We start from the raw sequence: 21467 nt of genomic DNA, 5'->3' as shown, positions 1-21467 counted from the left end.
CAGAGTTTGATGAAATATTTTGTTGGTGAAGCTCGTGGGGAAACATACTTTCAACCAGAGCCGGTGGGAGTTAAAATGGGTTGAGCGCTTCCCTGGTGGCACAGTGGTTGACAGTCCGCCTGCCGATGCAGGGGACACGGGTTCGTGCCCCGGTCCGGGAAGATCCCACATGCCACGGAGCAGCTGGGCCCATGAGCCATGGCCGCTGAGCCTGCGTGTCTGGAGCCTGTGCTCCGCAACGGGAGAGGCCACAACAGGGAGAGGCCCGCGTAACCACAAAAAAAAAAAAAAAAATGAGTTGAGCCTTGGGAATTCCCTGGCAGTCCAGTGGTTAGGACTCTGCGCTTTCACTGCTGATGGCCCGGGTTGAGCCTGATGGAGGGCAAGGTAATTTCCTGCAGCAGGGTTTGTAACGGACGAAAACTGGAAACAACCCGTGATCCATCAGCGAAGTACACGATGGTAGCTCCACACGATGGAATACTCTACGCCGTACAAAGGAATGTGGAGACGGGGAGCAGTCTCCAAGATACGATACTAAATGGGCAAAAAGAAGGAAGGGGCCCGAAGGAGTTCCCTCGTGGGCTAGTGGTTAGGACTCCACACTTTCACTGCCGTGGCCCGGGTTCAATCCCTGGTCAGGGAACTGAGATCCCGCAAACCGCACGGCGTGGCCAAAAAAAAGAGTAAGGGGCCCGAATAGTGTGGGAAGTGTGGCACCATCTGTGTCTGTGCTTGTATGTGCATAAACATCTCTGGAAGAGAGACATGAGTTGGCCAACGTTGTGCCTTTACGGAGGGAACTAGGTAGGGGATAGAGGATGCTTCACCATATGCCCTGTGACCAATCTGAAGTTTATACCTATTTTAAAAATAACGAAACCAAACATACAATCAGGTTCTCAATAAACTGAGCCTCCGCCCTCCTCCCCTCGTGGGTGAGTGGCTGGTGCACGCAGTAGTGCTCTCACCAATCGGCAGATGATGCAAAGCAAAGCGGGACCCAGCTCAGAGGCGGGACCGCCCAGCCTTTCCCCATAGCCCCGCATCTCATCCGGCCCAGCGGCCACTCACCCTCCACAGTCTCCTTCATCCTCATCTTCTCCCCTGAAATGTCGTTGGACTCAATCATCTGAAAGGAGAGCCTGGTAAGGGGGACACTCGCCTCCCCCTCTCGGCCCTCAGCCCCAGCCAGCCCACCTCTCCCCAATTCAAGGAGACTTTCAGGGGCTCGAAGAAGCAGGGGGCACAGACGTCCTTGGGCTAGCTTCCCTGACAAGAGGACCCCCTCTGCTCCCAGGGCCCCGGAAGGCTGTTTACGTAGCTTCCACGTGATCACCTCCTAACCTTTCCTTCGTGCAAACGCCTATTATATTAAACAGATGTCTGCTTCCCTGGGATGCCTACAGAGATTGGTCCTGGGACTCTGTCTCCACCATCATCCAGAGGCAAGACTCCCGGCCTTGGTTCCCATCCATAAAGCAAGAATGGACCGCCATGGGGCAGCGTGTGCAGGGCACGCACCGGGGTCGGCTCCCGGAGGGACTTCAAGAAATGCTACTTCTTTTCTAACACATCTTTAAAAAAAAATAAATCCGGAAGCCAAAGAAGAAAAGATCAACCAAGGGAAAAAAAAAATCTGCGTGGCAAACATCAGCACGCTCCTTGCTGCCTTTCGGTGGAAGTTTCTGGACTCCTGCCCAAGCTGGCTGTCCCCCGAGCCTGCAGTTTGCGATTCGACACTGCAAACCCGGGCAGCACAGAGCTGAGCAGGCAGTCACCTCCATCCACCTGCCCCTCATACTTCTGCTCATACATCCCAAGCCCTGCTTTAATCTCAGTTTGTTGCGATTAACTAAGCTTCCTAGATCTTTATTTACACACACTGCAGGGAAAATGAGGCACACACTAAAATTTTTCCAAATTCCTATACTTACTACACGAGACCCAAAAACTGAGTTGTCCCTGGACTTGAACCTTTGAATCTGGGAGGCATGTGGGTCCAGACCAAGTCCCCACGTGTGTGGAAATCAAGAGATGGGCATTCCTGAGATCACCACCCACTCCTTGGCTTGAGGTCTGTGACTGAGGGGCAGCAGGCCGTCCTGTGGAACCACAGCAGCCCCAAACCTCCCCTGCTAAGGAGTCCAGGTCCTGGGGTCCCAGGCCTGACCCTCCTTGCCTGAGCAGCCAATCAGGTCATGCGTACACAGCTAACCTGAGGATCTTCCTTTTCTCTCTGCCCAGCATCCTGGGAGAGCACTTGCTGGTCCCTCCCTGGGAGAAGGGGGCAGAAAGGCCGGTGCAGTGGGACCTCAAGGTGTGACACGGGCAGAGCTCCTTTTACAAAAAAGGCACCTCCTGTACGTGGAACTCCTGAATACTTGTGGCTCAATTGTTAAATGCTGGTTTAAGTGTACAAAGGGAACCAGAAGCTCAGGAACCCCCAAGGCTAATAAAAAGGCAACGATCTTGCTGCTAGCTGTCCTATCATGTAAGATTTGACTTTGTCATCCCGGGCACCCTCTGCTGGCCCTTAGGCAGTGGGGCTGGACACAAGCTCTGCCACTGATGGACAAGAAAACCTGGGAAAGGTACTCTGCCTCGGAATCTCAGTTTGCTCATCTGTGAAACGAAGCCTATATGGACCTTGAAGGAGTCCAGGTGAGACAGGGCATCATAGGGCCTGCACCCGGTGTGCTGCCCAGAGCCACTCATAAGGCCCTTCCTGCCCCTGCTGGAGCACACGCCCAGGCTACCCGGGGTCTTGGCATCCCCAGCATGCTCAGCTGGGACTTCTAGATTTGGAGCAAAGCTGATTCCAATGGCAGCAGCCTCTCCAGGGTCCCGCTCCAGGGACCAGCCCACTCTTGGGAAAGCGGCTGCTGAACTGTTTGCTCAGTCTCATCAGGACCAGCAGGTAGGGGGCCGCCCTCGGGTCCCCCAGGTCGGTGCTCGCCTCGGAGATGGGCAGGGTTTGCCCTCCACATGTCTGCCAGCCCAGTGCCAGAGCATCTGGTACTGGTGCCTTGGGGAGGCCCAGGAGCCTGCACAGGAGGACGTGTCTGGGGACTGGGAAGAAGGCTGTTCCCTGTGCCTAGATACACATCTCTCCAGGCCTGGCCCGTGGGGACCCAGCCAGGTCAGCTCAGACCGCCTTGGGGCCCCACAGTCACCCGGGCCTGCTGCCCTTCTAATGGAAGGACCTCCTCCTCTGAGCCAGGTGCCCTCCGACCTCGCACGGCGTGCTCCTGGGGGCAACGAGGACGCTTCCCTGGACTGGAAATAAACAGTCAGTAGACGCCTAGACCCTCCCCAGCCAGGCCCTCGAGCCCGGACCGCTGCCGTCCGTGGTCCCCGCACAGCCAGGCAGGAGGGGTGGCCGCCTACGTTGGTGTGCTGGGTCGAACACAGGGACTCGACAGCCTGGAGTCTGTTTTCAGTGACCAGAAGCTTCTCCCGCAGCCTGTCGGCCTCCTGCTTGCTCTGGGCCTCCGAGCGCTGCAGCAGCTCATAGTCTAGCATCTTCTTCTCGGCCAGGGAGATCTGCTCCTTGAGGAACGCAATGGCCTGCGCCTGGCCCCGGTACTCCACGTCCAGCTTCTCCAGCTCGCGCCCCCGCAGCTCGGCGTCGCGGCACCGGTCCTGGGCCTCCTGCAGCTCCAGCCGGTGCTGGCTGGCCTGCACCTCCAGCTGGGCCCGCCAGTGCTGTTGCAGCCCGGCCAGCTCCTCCTGGGCCTCTTGCAGCTTCTGCCGCAGGCCCTCTTTCTCCTTCACGTGCATGGCCGTCTCAATGTCGTGCTTGGCCCGCAAGTTGCCCAGCTCCAGCTGGTGCTCCATCTTGATGCCCTCCATCACGGCCTTCAGCTCCCCGATCTCCTTCTGCTGGGCACCCGGGCTCGAGTTCAGGGTGGCCTTGAGGTCCTCCAGGGACTTCTGGTGGTCCAAGGCCAGCGAGTCCAGCTTGGACTTCCAGTTGTCCATGAGCCCCATGTTCTCGCTGGTGGCCTGCTGGACCTTGGCCTTGAGGTCCACCACCTCCTGCGCATACTTCTCGTTGGCCGCCCGCAGCTTCTCCACCTCCGCCTGGTAGGCCCTCAGCGCCTTCTCGTACTTGTCCCTCAACAGGCCACTCTCCCTCTGGTGCTCCTGGCTGGCGGACAGCAGCCGCTCCCGCAGCCGCAGGGTCTCGGCGGCCTCGGGGTGGTCGGCGGGTGGCGGGCCGGAGTGTAGCAGGCACTGCTGCAGCTCCTGGATCTCCCCGCGCCGCAGGCTCAGCTCCTCCTCCAGCTGCAGCACCCGTGACTTCTCGGCCACCGTGGTCAGCTACCGGGAGAGAGGGAGACCGGGGTCAGCGGGCCGGCTGGAGGGCACGGGGGAAGGCCGTGAGAAGGGAAGGATGCCCCACTCCACCTGAGCGCCGCCCTGCCCACCGCAGCTCCCAGGGAGGCTTCCCCAGCTTGTGTCCCAGTGACTCGGGGACTCCCTGGTCCCCGCTGCTCTAGGCGGTTTGGGAAAAATCGGTGGCGAAAGGAAACCATCTATTTGAGGTTATGGCTTTCTTCAAGTTCATGTTATTTTTAAAGGGCAGACACAACAGAGGGAATTCCGTACTATCCTGCTCTAGAAAAGTTCCAGCCGGAACGAGCTGATTCACAGAGGCCTTTTGGAGGGGGTGGCCAAAGAAGGGTCCGGTTTAATGTTTAACGCAGAAGAAAAAAAAAAAAAAGAATGCTCCCAGACCCTCCTTCTGATGGAAAACTCTGAGATCAGAGGCTCCGCCCGCCAGAAACCTACTTCGACCGTGTCAGTGATCACAGGTTTGGGTGCAATATATTTGAAAGTTTTAAATCTTTTACAAGCTTAAGAAATTTGTTTCTGAAGGTGACCTTTACTTCAATAAACCTGCTTTTGTTTTTCTAATCAGGTTGAACCCTAGAGGAAGATGCCTTGGTGTGGAGGACTCCAGCCTGTCAACCGTGACTGGGTCCGTTTCTTCAAGCAGACTCCGTGTCCATGCATGTGTACTGCACACGCAGTCACCTGGCAAAGGCCAGTGTGTGGACAGGGACCCGTGTGTGTCTCCAGATGCTCACGGGCACACACGTGCTCACTCGTGTACTGAGGCCGACCTGCGGAAGCCAACGGTCGCCCACCCCACACCCACAGCCTGTGTTCGGTGGTTTTCCCCAAGCTCTGCTCTGCGGCTGCTTAACTCCACGGCCGGGGGAACTGCAGCTGGGCTGCCCGCTGGGCTGACCAGCTGTTTGGATGTGTGCCTGCCTGGGGGCCCAGCCCCCGGGGCACGCATGATGGGCGTGGAGGGGCTCGCAGGGTCTGGAGACTGGACTCAGACCCATGCCCTGGGAATCAGGGGGGACTTCACTCCCACGCAGAGCTCTCCCTGGCCCAGGAACCACTCCCACCCTGGGGCTGACACCGAGTCTCATGCCCTGGGAACACCCCACTCCCTCGAAGGCCCACCACTGCCCCAGGTCCTTCAGGTTGGCCCCTCACGGCATTCTATTTAAGACCCTCCAGGCTAAAGAATCCACAGTTAAAGGACCCACAGTCTCCCAACCTCTGCCTTCCCCAGCCTGGGGAGAAGGGAGGCATGGATAGGTTGGCCACAGAAGGGGCAGAATGTTCCCAAGAGCCCCCGATTTCTGAAGATGACAAAGCACGGTCATGGCAATGCAGTGGTGGGGGGGCGGGGGGAGGCTCGCACAGAACGCTCCCAGCCAGTGGGTCCACGAGCTGGGGAGCAAAGTCCCAGAGAACCAAGACCCCCTCCTCTCAACAAGCACCACATGGCCACGGAGCATAGAAGCACGTTCCTAAACCTCCCTAGAAGGGGCGCAAAAGGAAAGAAAAAAAAAAAAGTGAGGAGAGCGGCCAGAGAGAGAGAAAATAATAAAAACAGGGCAGCTGAAGGGGCGTCAGCAGGCGAAGGCGCTGGTGGCAGGAGGTGGCGGCGGTTACCCTGTTGTCGGCTAATTCTCGGAGCAGCCGCTCGGCCTGCGCCTTCTCCAGTAGCAGGTGTTTCTCCAGCTCGCCAATGCGCGCGTGCTCCAGCTGCGTCTGGGTCTGGTCCACCCGGGGCGGGTGGCGAGGTGGGGACAGGAGAGAGGGGCACAGGGACAGGAAGCCGGAGGAAGAGAGAAAAAGAGAGAGAGAGGCAGGTCATCTTCTGTGCACAAGGCAGGAGAGCAGGTGAAGGAAAGAGAGGAGGTCTGGGGAGGCGGGGCGGGGTGGGCCTGCTGCCCGCCCCTCACTGTGTCCCCGCTGGGTGTGTTTAAGGGCAGAGCACAGACTGCAGTAACCCTGCCCAAGCCGGCCCCTGGAAGGGGCAACAACGGGCACCTGGATCCCTTCTGTCACCCCCAGGTGGCCCTTCCCCTTGCAGCTCCGGGGCAGGAGCCAAAGCCTACTCCCCCCGCCCCATCAGGAAGCCTAGGGCTGTTTCTCATTTTAGGCACAGACTCCTGCACACAGGAAGCCCCCGTAAATGACCCCAGGATTCCTGGCCCCCAGGCCTGTCTTAAAGGTCAAAGAACCGACTGAACGGGAGGTTTTCAAATATACCCATACGGTCAGGATTCTCCCGGCCAGGCCTCCTTAGCGGAGGCTGGACTAGGCCTCCCACCGCCCTGCCCCAAACCCGGCCCCAGCACTGCCCACTCCCCAGGCCCTGCCGAGGACGCCCGGCCTCCCGAAAGCACAAGAGCACTTTTGTCCCTGCCTCACAACACCCGCTTCACACACTGACAAAGCCCGACATTCTCCGGGCATCCAGGCTGGCATTTGCATTTCCCCTAAGAGATCTGCGAGGGCAGCAGAAGGCTGAAGGCCCAGGGCATCCAGAGGGGTCTGGACACCAAGCTCTCCATAGGGAGAAGCCAGGGTGCTCTGTCTGCATCCTCCCGCGCATCCCATCATCACCAAGGAGAGACGAGGTGAGAGCAAATCTGAGCGGCAGTTCAGGAGAGGCAGGGCTTAGCACCGTAGCCTGTTGTGTGAAAACCAAGAATACGCCCGACACGGGCAAGGGTAATGGTGACGGTGCAGACTCACAGTACCGTCCCAGAAATACTCGTGCAGTTCACCAAGAGCTACAGAGACCTTTATGTCCTCTGGCCCGTGATCGTATTCCTGTGAGTTCTCCTAAAGGAACAAATGCCTCTTCTCGCTCTCCCCCCAAGAGGGCAGCATGCCCCAGTGCTAAAATACAGCCCTGCTCAGTCTCTTCCAGAAAATTACAGGCTGAAGATGGTGCCTCAACCCCAGCCTTGCAGGGGCCGTGTCACCTTGCTCCTTCTCCTCTGATGACAGGCACAGCGACCCTGCCCGGGACCCGCACTTACACAGAGCCTGATCACAAACACCATACCTGTGGCCCCGAGGGCAAGAAAAGCCTCCAGCTTCACAAGTTCATGGGCAACTTCATTTGGTAGCCCCTCCAAAAGGACCCTTCACTCTCACTTTCAGAACTCCCCGCCTCCTGGTCTATGGGGGCACAGGAGAACCCATAGGAGCTTGGGGCGGGGGGAGAGCCCCTGAAGCCTAGATTTTAGGTGAGATGGACGACCTGGGAGGATGTAATTTCTGTCTCACGTGCCAACTTTAGAACCCAAGCCCTGCCCCCTCGCACACACACACACGGGGTATCTCGGTTATCTCCCTATCTCACAGCGGCCACTCCAGGGGAACACCTCAGGCTCAGAATCATCCAGCAACTTGAGGCAGCAGGAGGCCTAAACCTCAGACTCCCAGGTTCTAGAGCCAGGGCCTCCCCACCCCCAAACCAGCCTGACTCCACAGAGCGGAGACACAGACTTCCAGCAGCAACACCGAGCAGTGACGGAAGCTCCTGAAATGGGGGACTCCCTGTGTCCCTGGCCCCGTCCAAATCCCAGAAGCTCGGTGAAGCCTGGCCTGAGCCCTTGACCTACAGCTTTCCCCCTTCTCCTTGCACGCACGGTGTCTACCCCACTCCAAAGCACGAAGTTACTGCCTTGGGACACCCCTCGGATAACAGAAAGCTGCTATTATTAATTGGGGAGGAGTCTCCCCAACTGCACCAGTGGCTCCTGAAGGCCAGAGGCACGTCACCCCTCTTAATCTCCCTCCAGGCCTTGAGCTGCACAGCCAGTTCTCAACAAATAGCTGATTCTGAGTTCTGACTCTTCCCCTTACAATGGGCGTTCCCATGCCAAGGAAAAAAAAACACCGAGGCGCTATTTAATTCACAGAACAGTAACACAAATCCCCTGGATGATAAAACAACAGCAAAACCCCAGTATCTTCAAGTCTAAGGTAGCTGCCTGACGTCCCCACCAGGGGGGCAGCAGGGAGTGGCACACGTTTTCATGAGGCAACATGAGGCCACACCCATTCAAGAACCACAAAACATGTCCCCGGCCTGTTTTCCAGAAGCATCTCACCATGCTGTGCCCCGCTCTGGCATCAGGGACAGGAAGGAGCGCAAGACAGACAGGGACCCCCCAAGGGGCTTACATCTGGGGAGGGATGCAAACAATACGTGACCAGTGAGGACCATTTCAGACTGTGACTTGGCCTAGGAACAGAGCAAGGAGGATGACGCAAAATCAAGGAGGCAGAGAAGGGCCCTCTGAGAAATACAATTCAAGGGGAGACCTGCAGGAAAAGCAGGAACCGGCTGACCAGGGCAGGGGTGGAGGAGAAACGAGGAACCAGCACGTGCAGCAGCTCAGACAGAGCATGGGGTGTTCTAGCTCAGACAGGAGCCCCACATACCTGGAGCAGGGCTGGATCCCCAGGGTCGTCCCTGGGCTACAGAGCCCGGCTTTTATCTAGAGTTGCGCCACCAGATGTGTGAGCAGGGAAGGGGCAGGATCTGATTTATGTTTTCAAGAGATTTGGTCATAGGCTGTCTGCAGTTTGCTTCAGAATAACCTGAGACAGGGCTGCGGATGGCGGTGAAACAAGAGTGGCCAGGAGCTGATCATTGTTGAAGCTGGGCGATGGGTAAATGGAAGTGCATCACACCATCCTCTCTACTTATGTTAAAATTTTTTCCCACGTTAAAAAATTTTAAAGATTCTTTTTGAAGGCTATCTGGCTTCAGTGTGGAACAAGAGAGGAAACACAGGGGCCAAACAGAGGGGTAACTTGTCCCAGGTCACCCACTGTGACCTGGTCCAGGAAGGTGGCGGCGGGGATGAAGACAATTTTGGAGGCAAGGTCAAGTGGGTTTCTGATGGAAGGATGAGGGAAGGAGAAGGTTCAAGATGAATTTTAGCTGCGGGGCCTGAGCAACCGTGTGGACTGTGGGGCCAATTACTGAGATGGGAAGGATAAGGGGGGTGCGGGGTGAAGGGGAGGCAGGAACAAACGGAGAGATCTGTCTGGGGCACGTTACACGTGGGGGGTGCTGTCCTGGGCTGAAGAGCATCTCCCCAAATTTCATGTCCACCTGGAACCTCAGAATGTGACCTCGTTTTGAATAGGGTCTTTGCACATGGAAGTAGTTACGATGATGTCATACTGGGTTAAGGTGGGTCTGATGACTAGTGTCCTTATGAGAAGGTCACGGGAAGAGACACAGGAACACACAGGGAGGAAGGCCACGTGACGACAGAGGCAGTGATGCGGCGACAAGCCGAGGAACCCCAGTGGCTGCCAGCCATCCTACCAGAGCTGGGAGAGAGGCATGGGACTGGCCGTGTCCACACCTTGATTTCAGACTTGTGGCCTCCAGCACCGTGAGAGCATAAATGTGTGCTGTCTGAAGCCACTGAACTGTGGTAGTTTCTTCCTGAAGCCCCGGGAACTACTACAAGTGGCTGCCACTTGCTCTTCCTGGTGGGGATGTCCAGTGGGTATACTGGCGTGGAGCTCAGGGGAGGACCAAGGGAATCGTGGGCTTATAAAGGGCATTAATGCCACAGACTGGACGCTCTCAGGGAGAGTGTAGACTGAGACTGAGCCCCTGGACAGGCCAACATTCAAGGTCAGGAAGGAGGTGAGAGGTTGGAATGGGGCACCTTGCGTAGCTGGGGGAGTGAGGACAGGAGAAGGACAAGCAGAGAACTGGGGTGACATAGCTGGAGGGGGACCAGAAGCTCAAGGATGTATTCTGGGTTTTATTTTTGACTTTTAAGACAGGTGAGGATGAGAGGGACTTTTGCCTTCTGGTTACCATGAATATAGTCAAAATAAAAACAGCAGCAACGGGGTTCCACTGCCCTTGGACTGAATTAGCTGTCTGTCACTGTCTGTCCCACCCCCACGCCTCTCCCAGCCAAGGCTGATTGGATCTGGGCTGGACACCTGATCCAAAGCCAGCCAGCCCATTGGCTAGCCTGGGGCCAATCAGATTCTCCCAAGAGGACAGCTGGGAGATAGTGGGTGCTGAAGGCTGGGCGGATCCAGGAGGATGGGTGTCGGGGAGAAGGGAGCAGATGTGCCAGGAGACTTGCAGACACGGTGACAGACAGACTGACCATGAGTCATGAGAAGAGGGAGGCCCCTCAGTGGGGGAGAATAGGCTCCATTTCTGATGCTGTTCCTCCTTCTGGTTCCCTGAACTGCCTGCCATTGGGGCTGTGAGACTTCCCTGCAGCCTTTCAGTAACCCCCGGATGACTGGACTTAGCAGGAGGGGTCTCTGTTCTTTGCAACCACAGGTGCTTTTCCCAGAAGCCCCCCCCGCCCAGCCTCTGCAGAAGGGCAGCCGCCCAGCAGGAGAGCCTGCTACACATCACCACATGACCTGCCCCCTTGGCTAAGACGGAAACTTACACTGGAACACCCTGATACCAGGCTGGGGTCCCTACACCAGGCTGTGCCCCAGTATCCATCCTTTAGGCTCAAGCAGCAAAACCTGCCTCAACAGGGGCAGCTGTCCGTGACCCTAGATCACACATGTCTCTCCCTGAGCCGTGGTCATCCAGGGACAGGACAGCCATGTGCACAATTCTGCTGGACGTTGGAAGTCATAGGGGTCTTAACACGGCTTTGTCACAAAATCAGAAACCGTAATTTCCCCTTGGAGCTCAGACATGATCTAGTGCAGTGATTCCCAAAGCATGGTCCCCAGACCAACATCACCTGGCAACTTGTTAGAAATGCAGATTCTCAGGGCCCACCCAGACCTACCAAACGGCCACTCAGGTCAGGGCCCAGCATTTCGTGTCTGAACACACCCTCTAGGTGATGAATTCTCAAGTCTGAGAATCACTGACCTAGTTCAACCTCCTCATTTTACAGAGGAGCCAACAGAGGCCCAGGGAAAGGAAGAGGCTGCCCAAGGCCAATTAGGGCCAGGACCAGAGTGTGGAGAGGGACTGAACTGACTGCCCCCTGCCCCATCTGACGGTTCTGGGAGTCCTTGTCTTTTGTCACCTCCCAGGGAGCAGGAAGGGTCTCAGTGGAAAGGCACTCCTGCCCACCCAACTGTGAGCAGGCCTAATGAGCCCCGTGGTCTCCAAATGATTTGGTGAGGGGGGCTAGTGTTTGTCTTGGGGGGCAGGGATCCTTAAGTGCTTTACTCATTGATGTGAGCATCCTTCATCCCTCAGCTCAGAAAGGGTGGGTTGGATTGCAGAGTGAGAGTGAAAGGTCCAGACCCCTCGTCCAGGTGCTATAACTGAGGAGGCACTGTAACTAGCCATTCTTACGGGCTGGATGCAGGAGTCAGGAGTCCTGGGTCCTGATCCCACTGGCTGCTGACTTGCTCCATGACTGGGAGGGTCCCTTTGCCTTTCTGAGCCTGTTTTCCCATCTATAAATTCTGTGACTCAACCACAAGCTATTTCCAGTCAAAATTTTACGTGGAATTCAAGATGAACAAAGGGCCCAGGGAACACCTTTAGGGCTACTGCCCAAGAAAGAAGGGATGGGGGAGCCTGGCCACTATGTCCTCAGGCCCAGCTCTGTGGATGCCTTGGGTCCATTCCACCCAGCTGCTGACACAGGAAGCATGGTCCCTCTGGGGCTCCTGGAGCTGAGCCATTCCCACTTCTGACACCTGAGTCTCTCATGACCGCCACCCTCCAACCCCCCCGCCAGGGTATGATCTTTGACCCTTCCCCATTTTTTCCTTGCAATACCCCCGCCCCCTCCCAGGGGGCCCAGAGTTGCTGCCTAGACCTCATGGCCATTTGCCCTTCGAGCGCTGGGCTTGGGGTGCAAGCCTGGGGTGGGGGGGCCTTTGACCATTACCTCCAGGTCTCCCTTGGTGATGGACTCCTCCTCCACTCGGAACTGCAGGTCCTCCACCTTCCTGCAGGGGGAGAGGGGGCTGAGTGAGCATCACCCAGAGGGGTGGGCTTTGCCAAGTCAGCAATAGCAGAGAGAGCCAAGGCCACACAAAGTCCACACTCAGATTATGCAGAAGACACTGCCCAGAGCCCCAAGTTCCCGGAAACATCCAGCCCTCCCAATTTACTGATCCATGCTCTACACAGAGAACACTGGCTTCTCTAAAATAGACACTGCTTTGGGAAAGATCCTCAGTGTTCTCCTTACTTGCTGCAAGAAATAAATCCTTCCTTCTGCAAAAAAATAAAAAAAAATAAAAAATAAATACACACACACACACACACACACACACACACACACACACACACACACACACACACACACACACACACATATATAAAATAGGAATGTTTAATGCAGCATCCTTCCCCGCTAGGGTGGTTAAATAAAAAACAGAATGGATAGTAAATGGAGGCACTAACAGCTGTTTTCATCACAGCAGGGAACAGACATGTCGCATGGAACAGTCTGTGGGGAAGGAGGCCAGGTGGGCTTCTTCCCTTACTGACCCCATTCTCATTCCCTCCCCTCAAAATCAGGGCCCAGAGCCCCAGCCCCCACTGCTTGGGCTGCTCCCTGATGTGGAGGGCCCCCAACACCCTGCTGCAAGTGTGGGGCCCACCCTCAAGGAGACACCCACCCACCCCCGAGAGAGCACAGGGAAGAGACACAGGCACATTACAGCTCACAAAGCTGCTACTCCTGGGGCCTCGTGACAGCTCCCAGCAGAGGATGAAACTAAGGCCCAGAAAGGGCCAGTGACCTGCCCAAGGTCACACAGCAAGTGCAGGGCAATGCTGGGACTTGCACCCAGGCCTTCCTGAACACAACTCCCACGACGTCTCAAAGATCTGTTTTTGTTTGTTGGCGTCAGGCACGTTGCCATGGGAACCAGATGCGTGGGCCCCACCGACCCTCTCAGGCAGATATGAATAAGCCCTCCTGTCTCCAAGCCAGACAGTAACAACAGCTCGTGGAGCACATGCCTCAGCTGAAAGCCCAAAACCAGACCCAAGTCGGGGGGAGGTGGAGGGCTGGGTCTGGGAGGTGCTACTGTGCAGGGGAGCAGAGGAAGCTGCAGAAATCTGTGTGTCAGCAGGAGACAAAGAGAGGCTTCTGGGCTGAGGGAAACCCTTGTCAGGCCCTAGTCAGCTCTGAGTTCCACCAGGTGACCCAGGACCAAGTCAGGCCAGAGTCCCCACACGGAGGGAACACAACTCCCACTTGCCACTGGCAGGACAGCAAGAGCCAGTGGCACCACTAAGAGGCTGGTGACCTCAGGCAAGTGCGTTCCCTGCTCTGAGCCTCAGTTTTCTTTTCTGTGACCTGGGGGGCAAAACCTGCCTCCTGGGCTAACTGTGAGCCAGAGAGAGACAGAGCAGGTAAAGCGCCCAGCCCCGGGGCTGAGCCCCAGGCGCAAGGTGTTTCCAGGAGCCTTTTCCTGCTGCTTCTCTGAGCCTCAGTTTCCTGACACATGAAATGGGAATGAAGCTTCAGGACACGGGCTGTGAGCTCCACGTGAGGGACCTGATGCAGAAGGGGTGTTCCCTGCGCTGAACTGGGTCACGGGGTGGGGACATCGGATGCACGTCTCCCTAGTGAGAGGTGCCCCCACCCGCCTGGGCGTTCTCATGATGCTGCATGAGCCGAGCTGGGCAGGAACGGTGAACCCCATGTCAGGAAGGAAGACAGTGACGTATGTAGTGTCTCCCATGTGCTCAGTGTCATGCTGGGTGCTTTACTGGAGTTATCTCGTAAGTCCTCCCAACAGCCTGCAGAGATGGGGATCATCACCCCACTTCGCAGATGAGACGACTAAGGCCCGCAGAGCTCATGTCACCAGCCCAGGTGACACAGCCAGTACGTGGTGGAGGGGGGGTTTGTGCCTGCTGGTCCCGAGCCTTGCTTTTCCCGGTCATCCTTAACAAGGATCTGGGAAAGTGTCCCGCCAGGACCAGGACAGGAGCGGCACCTACCTCCTCTCCTCCTCCAGCTGGTTGGACAGGTCCACCTTCTCTTTCCGCACGCTCTCCACCAGCAGCCGGGCCCGTTGCAGCTTCTCCTCTGCCTCTGCAACATACTGGGCCCCAAGCGAGGGCCAGGACAGGGTCAGCCTCCTCCTGGGGACTGGGAGCCAGGTGGCGGAGGGGCGGGTGTGGAGGGGGTGCAAGGAGCCAGGCCTGGAACCCAGCCACCCCTATACTCCCCTGCCAGCCCTAGTCTGACCGGAACCGTGGACCTAGATGTGAGGGAAGAGGGCCGGCTGAGTGCCAGGGACGGGAACCTCAGGTCCACCTGCCCCCAGTCCCTGCCACCTCCCTCAGCCCTTGAGGGCCTAAGACCTATTGTCTTGTCAAGGCCCCTGTCACGGCACACACATGAGCTTGGACTTAGTAATTCCAGAACCCGAGGGAAGAGTGAGCCTGGCTCCAAATGGGGACAGGGGCCTAGGAGGGAGCTCCCACGTGGGGAACAAGCAGCAGGGAAGGGTAGACACATGACAGCAGCAGAGCCAAGGCTATGGGCAAGGACTTCCTTCCCTGAAACCCAACCAGGAATCAACCTGCTCGAAAGCACGGTCTGAAATGTGGACAGAGGTACCCCAAAAATGTTTACATCAGGATTATTTAGAAAAAGTGAGGAATTGGAAAACAACCTAAACACCAGCAGGGGACAGGCCACGTCAGTAAGGACACGGCCCGCAACAGACGGCCACGCAGTCCTTCAAACGGGGAAGAATTTTCCATGACCTAGAAATCGTGCTCGCACTATAAGAAGTAGGAAAAAGCAGGACACGCAACTTTGTATCGAGGTTCTGGAGGTGGAATGTGGACCTACCACTGGAAGGAAATTCACCAGGAGGATGAGGGGTGTTGGTAACATGCGTCTCAGTTTTCTCTGCTCACTGAGCGTGACTGAGGGACAAGACTGGCCCGAGGAGACCGCTGGTGCCCTCCGGGTGCTCCGTGGCCCTGCCTGCCACCCACCTGCTCATGCTGTGCCTTGAGCAGGGCGATCTCCTTCTCCACCTCACAGATGTGGCTCGTGGCCTTGGCCACCTCAGCCCGCTCCAGGTCCCGTTCAGCCAGCAACTGCTCGATGTGCTGCTGTTTCTCCTTCAGCGCCTCTTGCAAGGCAGTCGTGCCCGAGATCTTGCGGGCATAGCGCGAAGAGGTCTCCGTGAGCTGCAGGAAGGCGTGGGTGCAGGCAGGACTCAGGGATGCGGAGCACCGTCCAGGCAACCCACCACTACCCAGCAAGTGGGGGGCCCAAGTGCCTCAACTCCTGGGGTTCGGTTCCTCCCCTCCCAGGGCCCTAGACACTCTGCCTAGTTATGTAGAGGGAATCACGATGTTTGCGATCCAGGGAACTTCCTCTCTCAGGAGAGTCACAGCCCCTGGGGGTCTGCCTCAAGGTGGGCTCTCTCACCTGGGCCACCTTCTCCTGGACTAGGAGGAACCTCCCGTGTAGACAGAGCTCTGCTGGAAGGGCAATCTCACCTTCCCTCCTCACCCAAGGTGGCTGTGCCAGTCTTTCTAAAGCACCTGCCCTGCACCTGTATCACCTGTGTGCACCTGTATTACCTGCCCTGCCTCTGTATGACCCTCTTTAACTCCCAGGGAAGGGCTTAAGCTACTGACAAATCGGTAATATAAAAATAACAATAAATGTAAATGGGTCAATTTCTCTGTTAAAAAATATATACTTTCATCTTTGTTCAAAAACTCCAAACTGACGGATGCCTGGAACCAGAGCAAGTCAGGGGACAACTGGGTCTCTCTGTCCCCGCCCCACTCCCATACACACACCAGGGTATCCCTCACCAGGCCACTGCGACTGGGCCGGCCCCCCACGGAGGAGGCCACCGAGCTGACAGAGCTGATGGAGGAACTGCTGGGACTGTGGGTCAGTGCCGAGACTCCCATGGCCATGCGCTTGGTCTTCTTGGCCTTGGCTGGGCTGGTGGATGGGAAGCCGATGCGGATTACCTTGTGGATGGGCGCGAAGAGACCAAACTTGGGTGGGCACTGGAAGTACCTGGAGAGGTAGGAGAGACCATGCTGCTGTCACAACCCCACAGCCTGGAGCCTGGCCTGCCTCCCCTACCTCTTCAGAGCCCAGCAGAGAGAGGCTTCTCCTGGGGGACCCGTCACCCACACCCTAAGACCAATAGACAGGACTCCCAGAAAGGGAATAGAGGTGAGCAGGGCCTGATGTTCTGCATAGCCATGAACAGCGGTTGGGCATATTTCTGGGGGATGGGGGAATAACAATTACCGAGCACCTGCTCTATGCCAGTCCCTTTACAAAAATGCTCATTTCGATCCCCCAACCCCTCTATTGTTATCCATATTTCACAGATGAGATTTAGGCTCAGAGAGGTTAAGTAACCTGCCCACAGTCAGAGAGCTGGTTAAATGGCAAAGCTGAGACTGGACCCAGTGGACTCCAAAGCCCACTGTGCTTTGTCTCCCAAACATCAGTCAGAGGCCCCCAGCCATATCTGCAGCCCCACTCTCATGGCTGCCTCTGGACCACCCCCAGCCCCAAAGCTCTCTGCCCATGGAGCCCCGAATGGAGAAGCAGAAGCCTGAAGGAGGCACCTTAGGCGTGGGGTGAGGGATGCTGCCCAACCTGTCCCTGGATTCTGGAAGCAAGAGTAAATTGAGAGAAACATCCATCTTGAAAACAGGAAGGCAAGTGTTGTCATGGAAGTCTGGATCATCTTCTCTCAAAACCTCTCTAGCCATGGATTCCACGTGGGACCAGGGACCTAGTTCTGTCCAGTTTCCCGCTCACCTTGAAACTGCCACCCCACCTGCCTCTTCCCACATTCAGGTCTTTGTGCAGCCTGACCCCCAGCCTAGCACACCTTCCTTCTCAGAGCTGTTGCAGCCTCACCTGGACGACAGAACCTAGCCCAGGGACAGCCAACACAGGCTCGCAGGCCACCGTGCCTTACCCCACACCCCCGACACTGCTCAGCCACAGCATCAACGCCCCCCCCGAAAGGGCCCAGGCATGGCCTCAGACCTTCTCAACCCAGCATTCCTGGCAGTCAATTCCCTTTCATCAGAGATGCTGAGAAACCTGGGACCCAGCTGTGACCCTAACCTTGGCTGTAGAGCACCAAGCACTGTCTGATTATTTCCTGTGTCACCCAGGGCAACTCTCAGAAGGCAGGACCCCTGCCTCTCCTTTTCTGGTGCTCTCACCTCACTTAGTCATGGGTGGCAGGGGGAGGGGAACCCAGGGACAGATGACTCTCCTAGCGCTTGCTCGTGACTCTCTGTGTGACCTTGGGCAATGACCTCTCTGGCCTTGGTTCTCTGATCTGTAAAATGGGGGTGATAGTCCCACCACCTGCTTCCATGAGCTGCTATGACAGAAGGGAGGTGGTAGCATCTGTACATGGTATCTGGCACAGCCACCCAGATGCTTAACACTGGTATTCTCAGATGCCCCAACCCCGACCCCTGCACCCACCCTAGGAGAAAAGGACTCCCTTCCTCCCTCCCCACCATACCTGGTGCCCGCCACTGCCCCATCATTCTTCCCAAGGGGCTCGTCCAGCTCCACGCCACACCACTCGCCCTTGGCAAAGTCTGTCTCCCCGACGTACCGTACCACACCAGTCTTCGTCCCACCAACCTATAGGCACACAGAGAGACTCAGGTCCAGAGGATGCAGTGGGAACTGCAGAGAGGGCACAGGCACCCAGGTGCCCGGGCTCATCCCACGCCTCCCTTCCAGTGTGCAAGGGCCAGGGGAGATGAGGAGGAGGCCCAAGGACAGCTGGGAGGGGTATAGGTATAAACAGTGCTTCCCAGGGCTGTCCCGAGCAAGAGCTCTGGAGTCAGGAAGACAGACCTGTGTTCAAACCCTGCCATTTACAAGCTGTATGAGCTTGGGCAAGTTACCTAACCTCTCTGAGCTCCAGCATCTTCATCTGTCAAAATGGCTTTTGTGAAGATTAAGTACTGAATGTGCAGTGTCTGGAGCATACTAGAGTCTCAATAAACGTTATCCTTAAAAATGGTTTAGGGGGTGGGAGGGAGACGCAAGAGGGAGGAGATGGGGGATATATGTATATGTATAGATGATTTACTTTGTTATAAAGCAGAAACTAACACACCATTGTAAAGCAATTATACTCCAATAAAGATGTTTAAAAAAAAAAAAAAGGTTTAGGGAATTCCCTGGCAGTCCAGTGGTTGGGACTCCACGCTTTCACAGCCGAGGGCCCGGATTCAATCCCTGATCAGGGAACTGAGATCCCACAGACCGAGCTGTGCGGCCAAAAGGAAAAAAAAAATGGTTTGAATGGAGGTTGCCAGGAGCTGGTCAGGAAGGGAAATGGGGAGTTGTTTAATGGGAATACAGTTTCAGTTTCGCAAGATGAAAAAGACCTGTTGCACAACAATGTGAATATACTTAATACTACTGAATTGTACGCTCAAAAATGGTTAAGAAGGTAAATGTTACGTTACGTGTATTTTACCACAATTAAAATAACTCAGGACAGGCCAATAATCAGGAATACTACTGTAACAATGATTTAAAAAACTTTCAATTCAAGTTATACATATACATAAAGTTTTACATATATATATATATATATATATATATACATGTATGTATATATATATACACTTCCAAAGCCTTAAAAAACCTTATAAGTTTCTCCACCTCTCCCCAGAAGCACTTTCACTCTTTAAGATGAAGTTTTTGGTGTTGACCTCCATATTTCTAAATGACACGCTAATATTGCTACTTGTCAATTTTTCAATTTGGGGGTGACATCCATCTACGACTCATCAGGGAAGGGCAGGCGTTGCCTCCCCATCACCAGGCTGCACACACCCCTACTGGGTTTCTACCCCTGCCACGCAGTGATGGCTTCATTTTGATCAGACTCCATTAAATAAATTAATAAATTAAATTTATTAAACTTAATTTCCTTAAATGTATCTTCTAGTACTTCTATCTTAAATTTATCTTCTAGTACTTCTGTGGTGTTTCTTGTGTCTGCAATCAGATTTTTCATTATCCAGGCTTTTTTGTTTAATATCCATATTTATATTCCGTGGCCTTCTGTTCAGATTTGACACGGGTATCACCTTCTCTTATTTCTCACAGGACCGGCCACCCTCCCCAGAGAAGCAGCTTCTGCGCCCTCTGGAGGGTGGAGGCTTGGCCGCCAGTGATCTAGGAGCTGAATGAGGGAGAAACCAGTGGGAAAAAGGGGCTCAGCTTTTAGGATAGACATGTTCATTTAATCCTCCCTTTTCAGTCCAACATGCCAGGGGTTCCCCCATCCAAAAACTCCTTCTCTGAACCTCTCACGAGACAACCACTCATCCCAGACGTCTGCTGGAGGGGCAGTCACCGCACAGAGGGGACCCTAGGCAGGGAGGTGGAGTCTGAAGATTTTTCAAACAACGTCAGCTCCATTTCCAGAGGCCACCATACGGCTGACTTCCCATCCTCAGGGGGCTTCTGAGGGAAACACTGACTGCTTCTCTGCTTTCCCCGCGGCTGCCTGTGCGCTGGGCTGCACTGGGTTTCCAGTGGTATTTCTGCTGTCTCCTCTCCTGTTCTCTTTGTCCTTGAGGGTTTAATACCTTTTTTTTTTTTTTTAAATCCCTTCACTGTCATTCTAGTGCAAATTCAGGAAAGGGTGAAAATAAATGTGTGTGTTTATCTGAACCAAAATAGGACTTTCTAAATGCTACCTTCTCTGACACCCTTAAGTATGCCTCAGGTGTGCCCGAAAGGAACCAGCTCCCTAATTAAAACTCACTCTATTCCCACCATTTCTTAAGGACTGGCTACGTGCCAGGCACATTGAAGACATGAATTCTAAACCTTGCAATTCAGGAGCTCCCTGGTGGCCTAACGGTTAGGATTCGGCGCTTTCACTGCCGTAGCCCGGGTTCAATCTCAGGTTGGAGCACTAAGTCCCGCATGCCGCGGCGCACAACAAAAGAACAGAACAAAACAAATCCCCAAAGCCATAAGGGAATACTACGAACAATTACATGCCAACAAATTCGACAACCTAGAAGAAATGGACAAGTTTCCCCCTCACCAGACCCCACTGCATGTGTGCCAGGCCCTGCCCTCCAAGGTATGAGACCTTTCCCTTCTTTCTTTTTTTATTATATTTAACCTGTCTTTACTGTACAAAATTAATAGACTTTTTTTAAGATGTTGCTTTTTAAAATTTATTTATTTGGCTGCATCAGGTCTTAGTTGTGGCACGTGGGATCTTCATTGCAGCGCGTGGACTTCCCTCTAGTTGCAGCGCCAGGGCTCAGTAGTTGTGGTGTGTAAGCTTAGCTGCCCTGCAGCAGGTAGGATCTTAGTTCCCCAACCAGGGATTGAACCCGCACCCCCTGCATTGAAAGGCAGATTCTTAACCACTGGACCACCAAGGAAGTCCCTAATAGACTTTGTTTTATAGAGATATTTTAGGTTTCTGGAAAATTTGAGCAGAAAATACAGAGAATTTCCACATATCCCCTCACCTCTCGCCCCTACAGTTTCCCCTCTTATTAACACCCTGCATCAGTGGGGTGCCTTTATTACAATGGTGAGCCAACAAATTGTTATTAACTGAAGTCCACAGTTTACATTAGGGTTCACTCTCGGTGTTGTACATTCTATGGACTTTGAGATATATAATGACTCGTACCCACCATTATAGTATCACACAGAATAGTTTCACGGCCCTAAAAATGCTCTGTGTTCCACCCATTTATCCCTCCCTCCCCTACCCCCTGGTCACCAACGATCTTTTACTGTCCCCAAAGTTTTGTCTTTTCCAGAACGTCATACAGTTGGAATCATATAGTACGTGGCAGATTCCCACTGGCTTCAGTCACTTAATACGACGCATTTAAGGTTCCTGAGTGTCTTTTCATGGCTCGACAGCTCAGTTCCTTTTAGCCTTGAGTAACTCCACTGTCTGGACGCATCTTAGTTTATTTATCCATTCACCTACTGAAGAACATCTCGGTTGCTTCCAAGTTTTAGTAATTAGGAATAAAGTTGCTAGAAATATTTGTGTGCAGGTTTTCATGCAGATATGTCAGCTCATTTGCGTAAGTACCAAGGAGCAGGACTGCTGAATCGCATGGTGAGAGTATGTTTAGTTTT

General features: G+C 54.8%; 1 protein-coding gene across 1 annotated transcript in view; it reads right to left on the bottom strand.

Annotated features, from left to right (window-relative positions):
• Positions 1-21467, bottom strand: part of CLIP2 (CAP-Gly domain containing linker protein 2) — a gene marked incomplete at its 5' end in the record, with an annotated part of 57209 nt that overhangs the window by 12918 nt on the left and 22824 nt on the right. Inside the window, 8 exons of the mRNA XM_082671525.1 lie at positions 1075-1132; positions 3391-4326; positions 5983-6087; positions 12207-12267; positions 14282-14385; positions 15293-15490; positions 16130-16343; positions 17833-17957. Of these exons, the coding sequence (XP_082527651.1) occupies positions 1075-1132; positions 3391-4326; positions 5983-6087; positions 12207-12267; positions 14282-14385; positions 15293-15490; positions 16130-16343; positions 17833-17957 (1801 nt within the window). The remainder of the gene's footprint in view (positions 1-1074; positions 1133-3390; positions 4327-5982; positions 6088-12206; positions 12268-14281; positions 14386-15292; positions 15491-16129; positions 16344-17832; positions 17958-21467) is intronic.

This window comes from Grampus griseus (assembly GCF_964374135.1).
Source record: "Grampus griseus genome assembly, chromosome: 14".
Classification (NCBI taxonomy): domain Eukaryota; kingdom Metazoa; phylum Chordata; class Mammalia; order Artiodactyla; family Delphinidae; genus Grampus; species Grampus griseus.
This window is presented reverse-complemented; position numbering and strand designations above follow the sequence as displayed.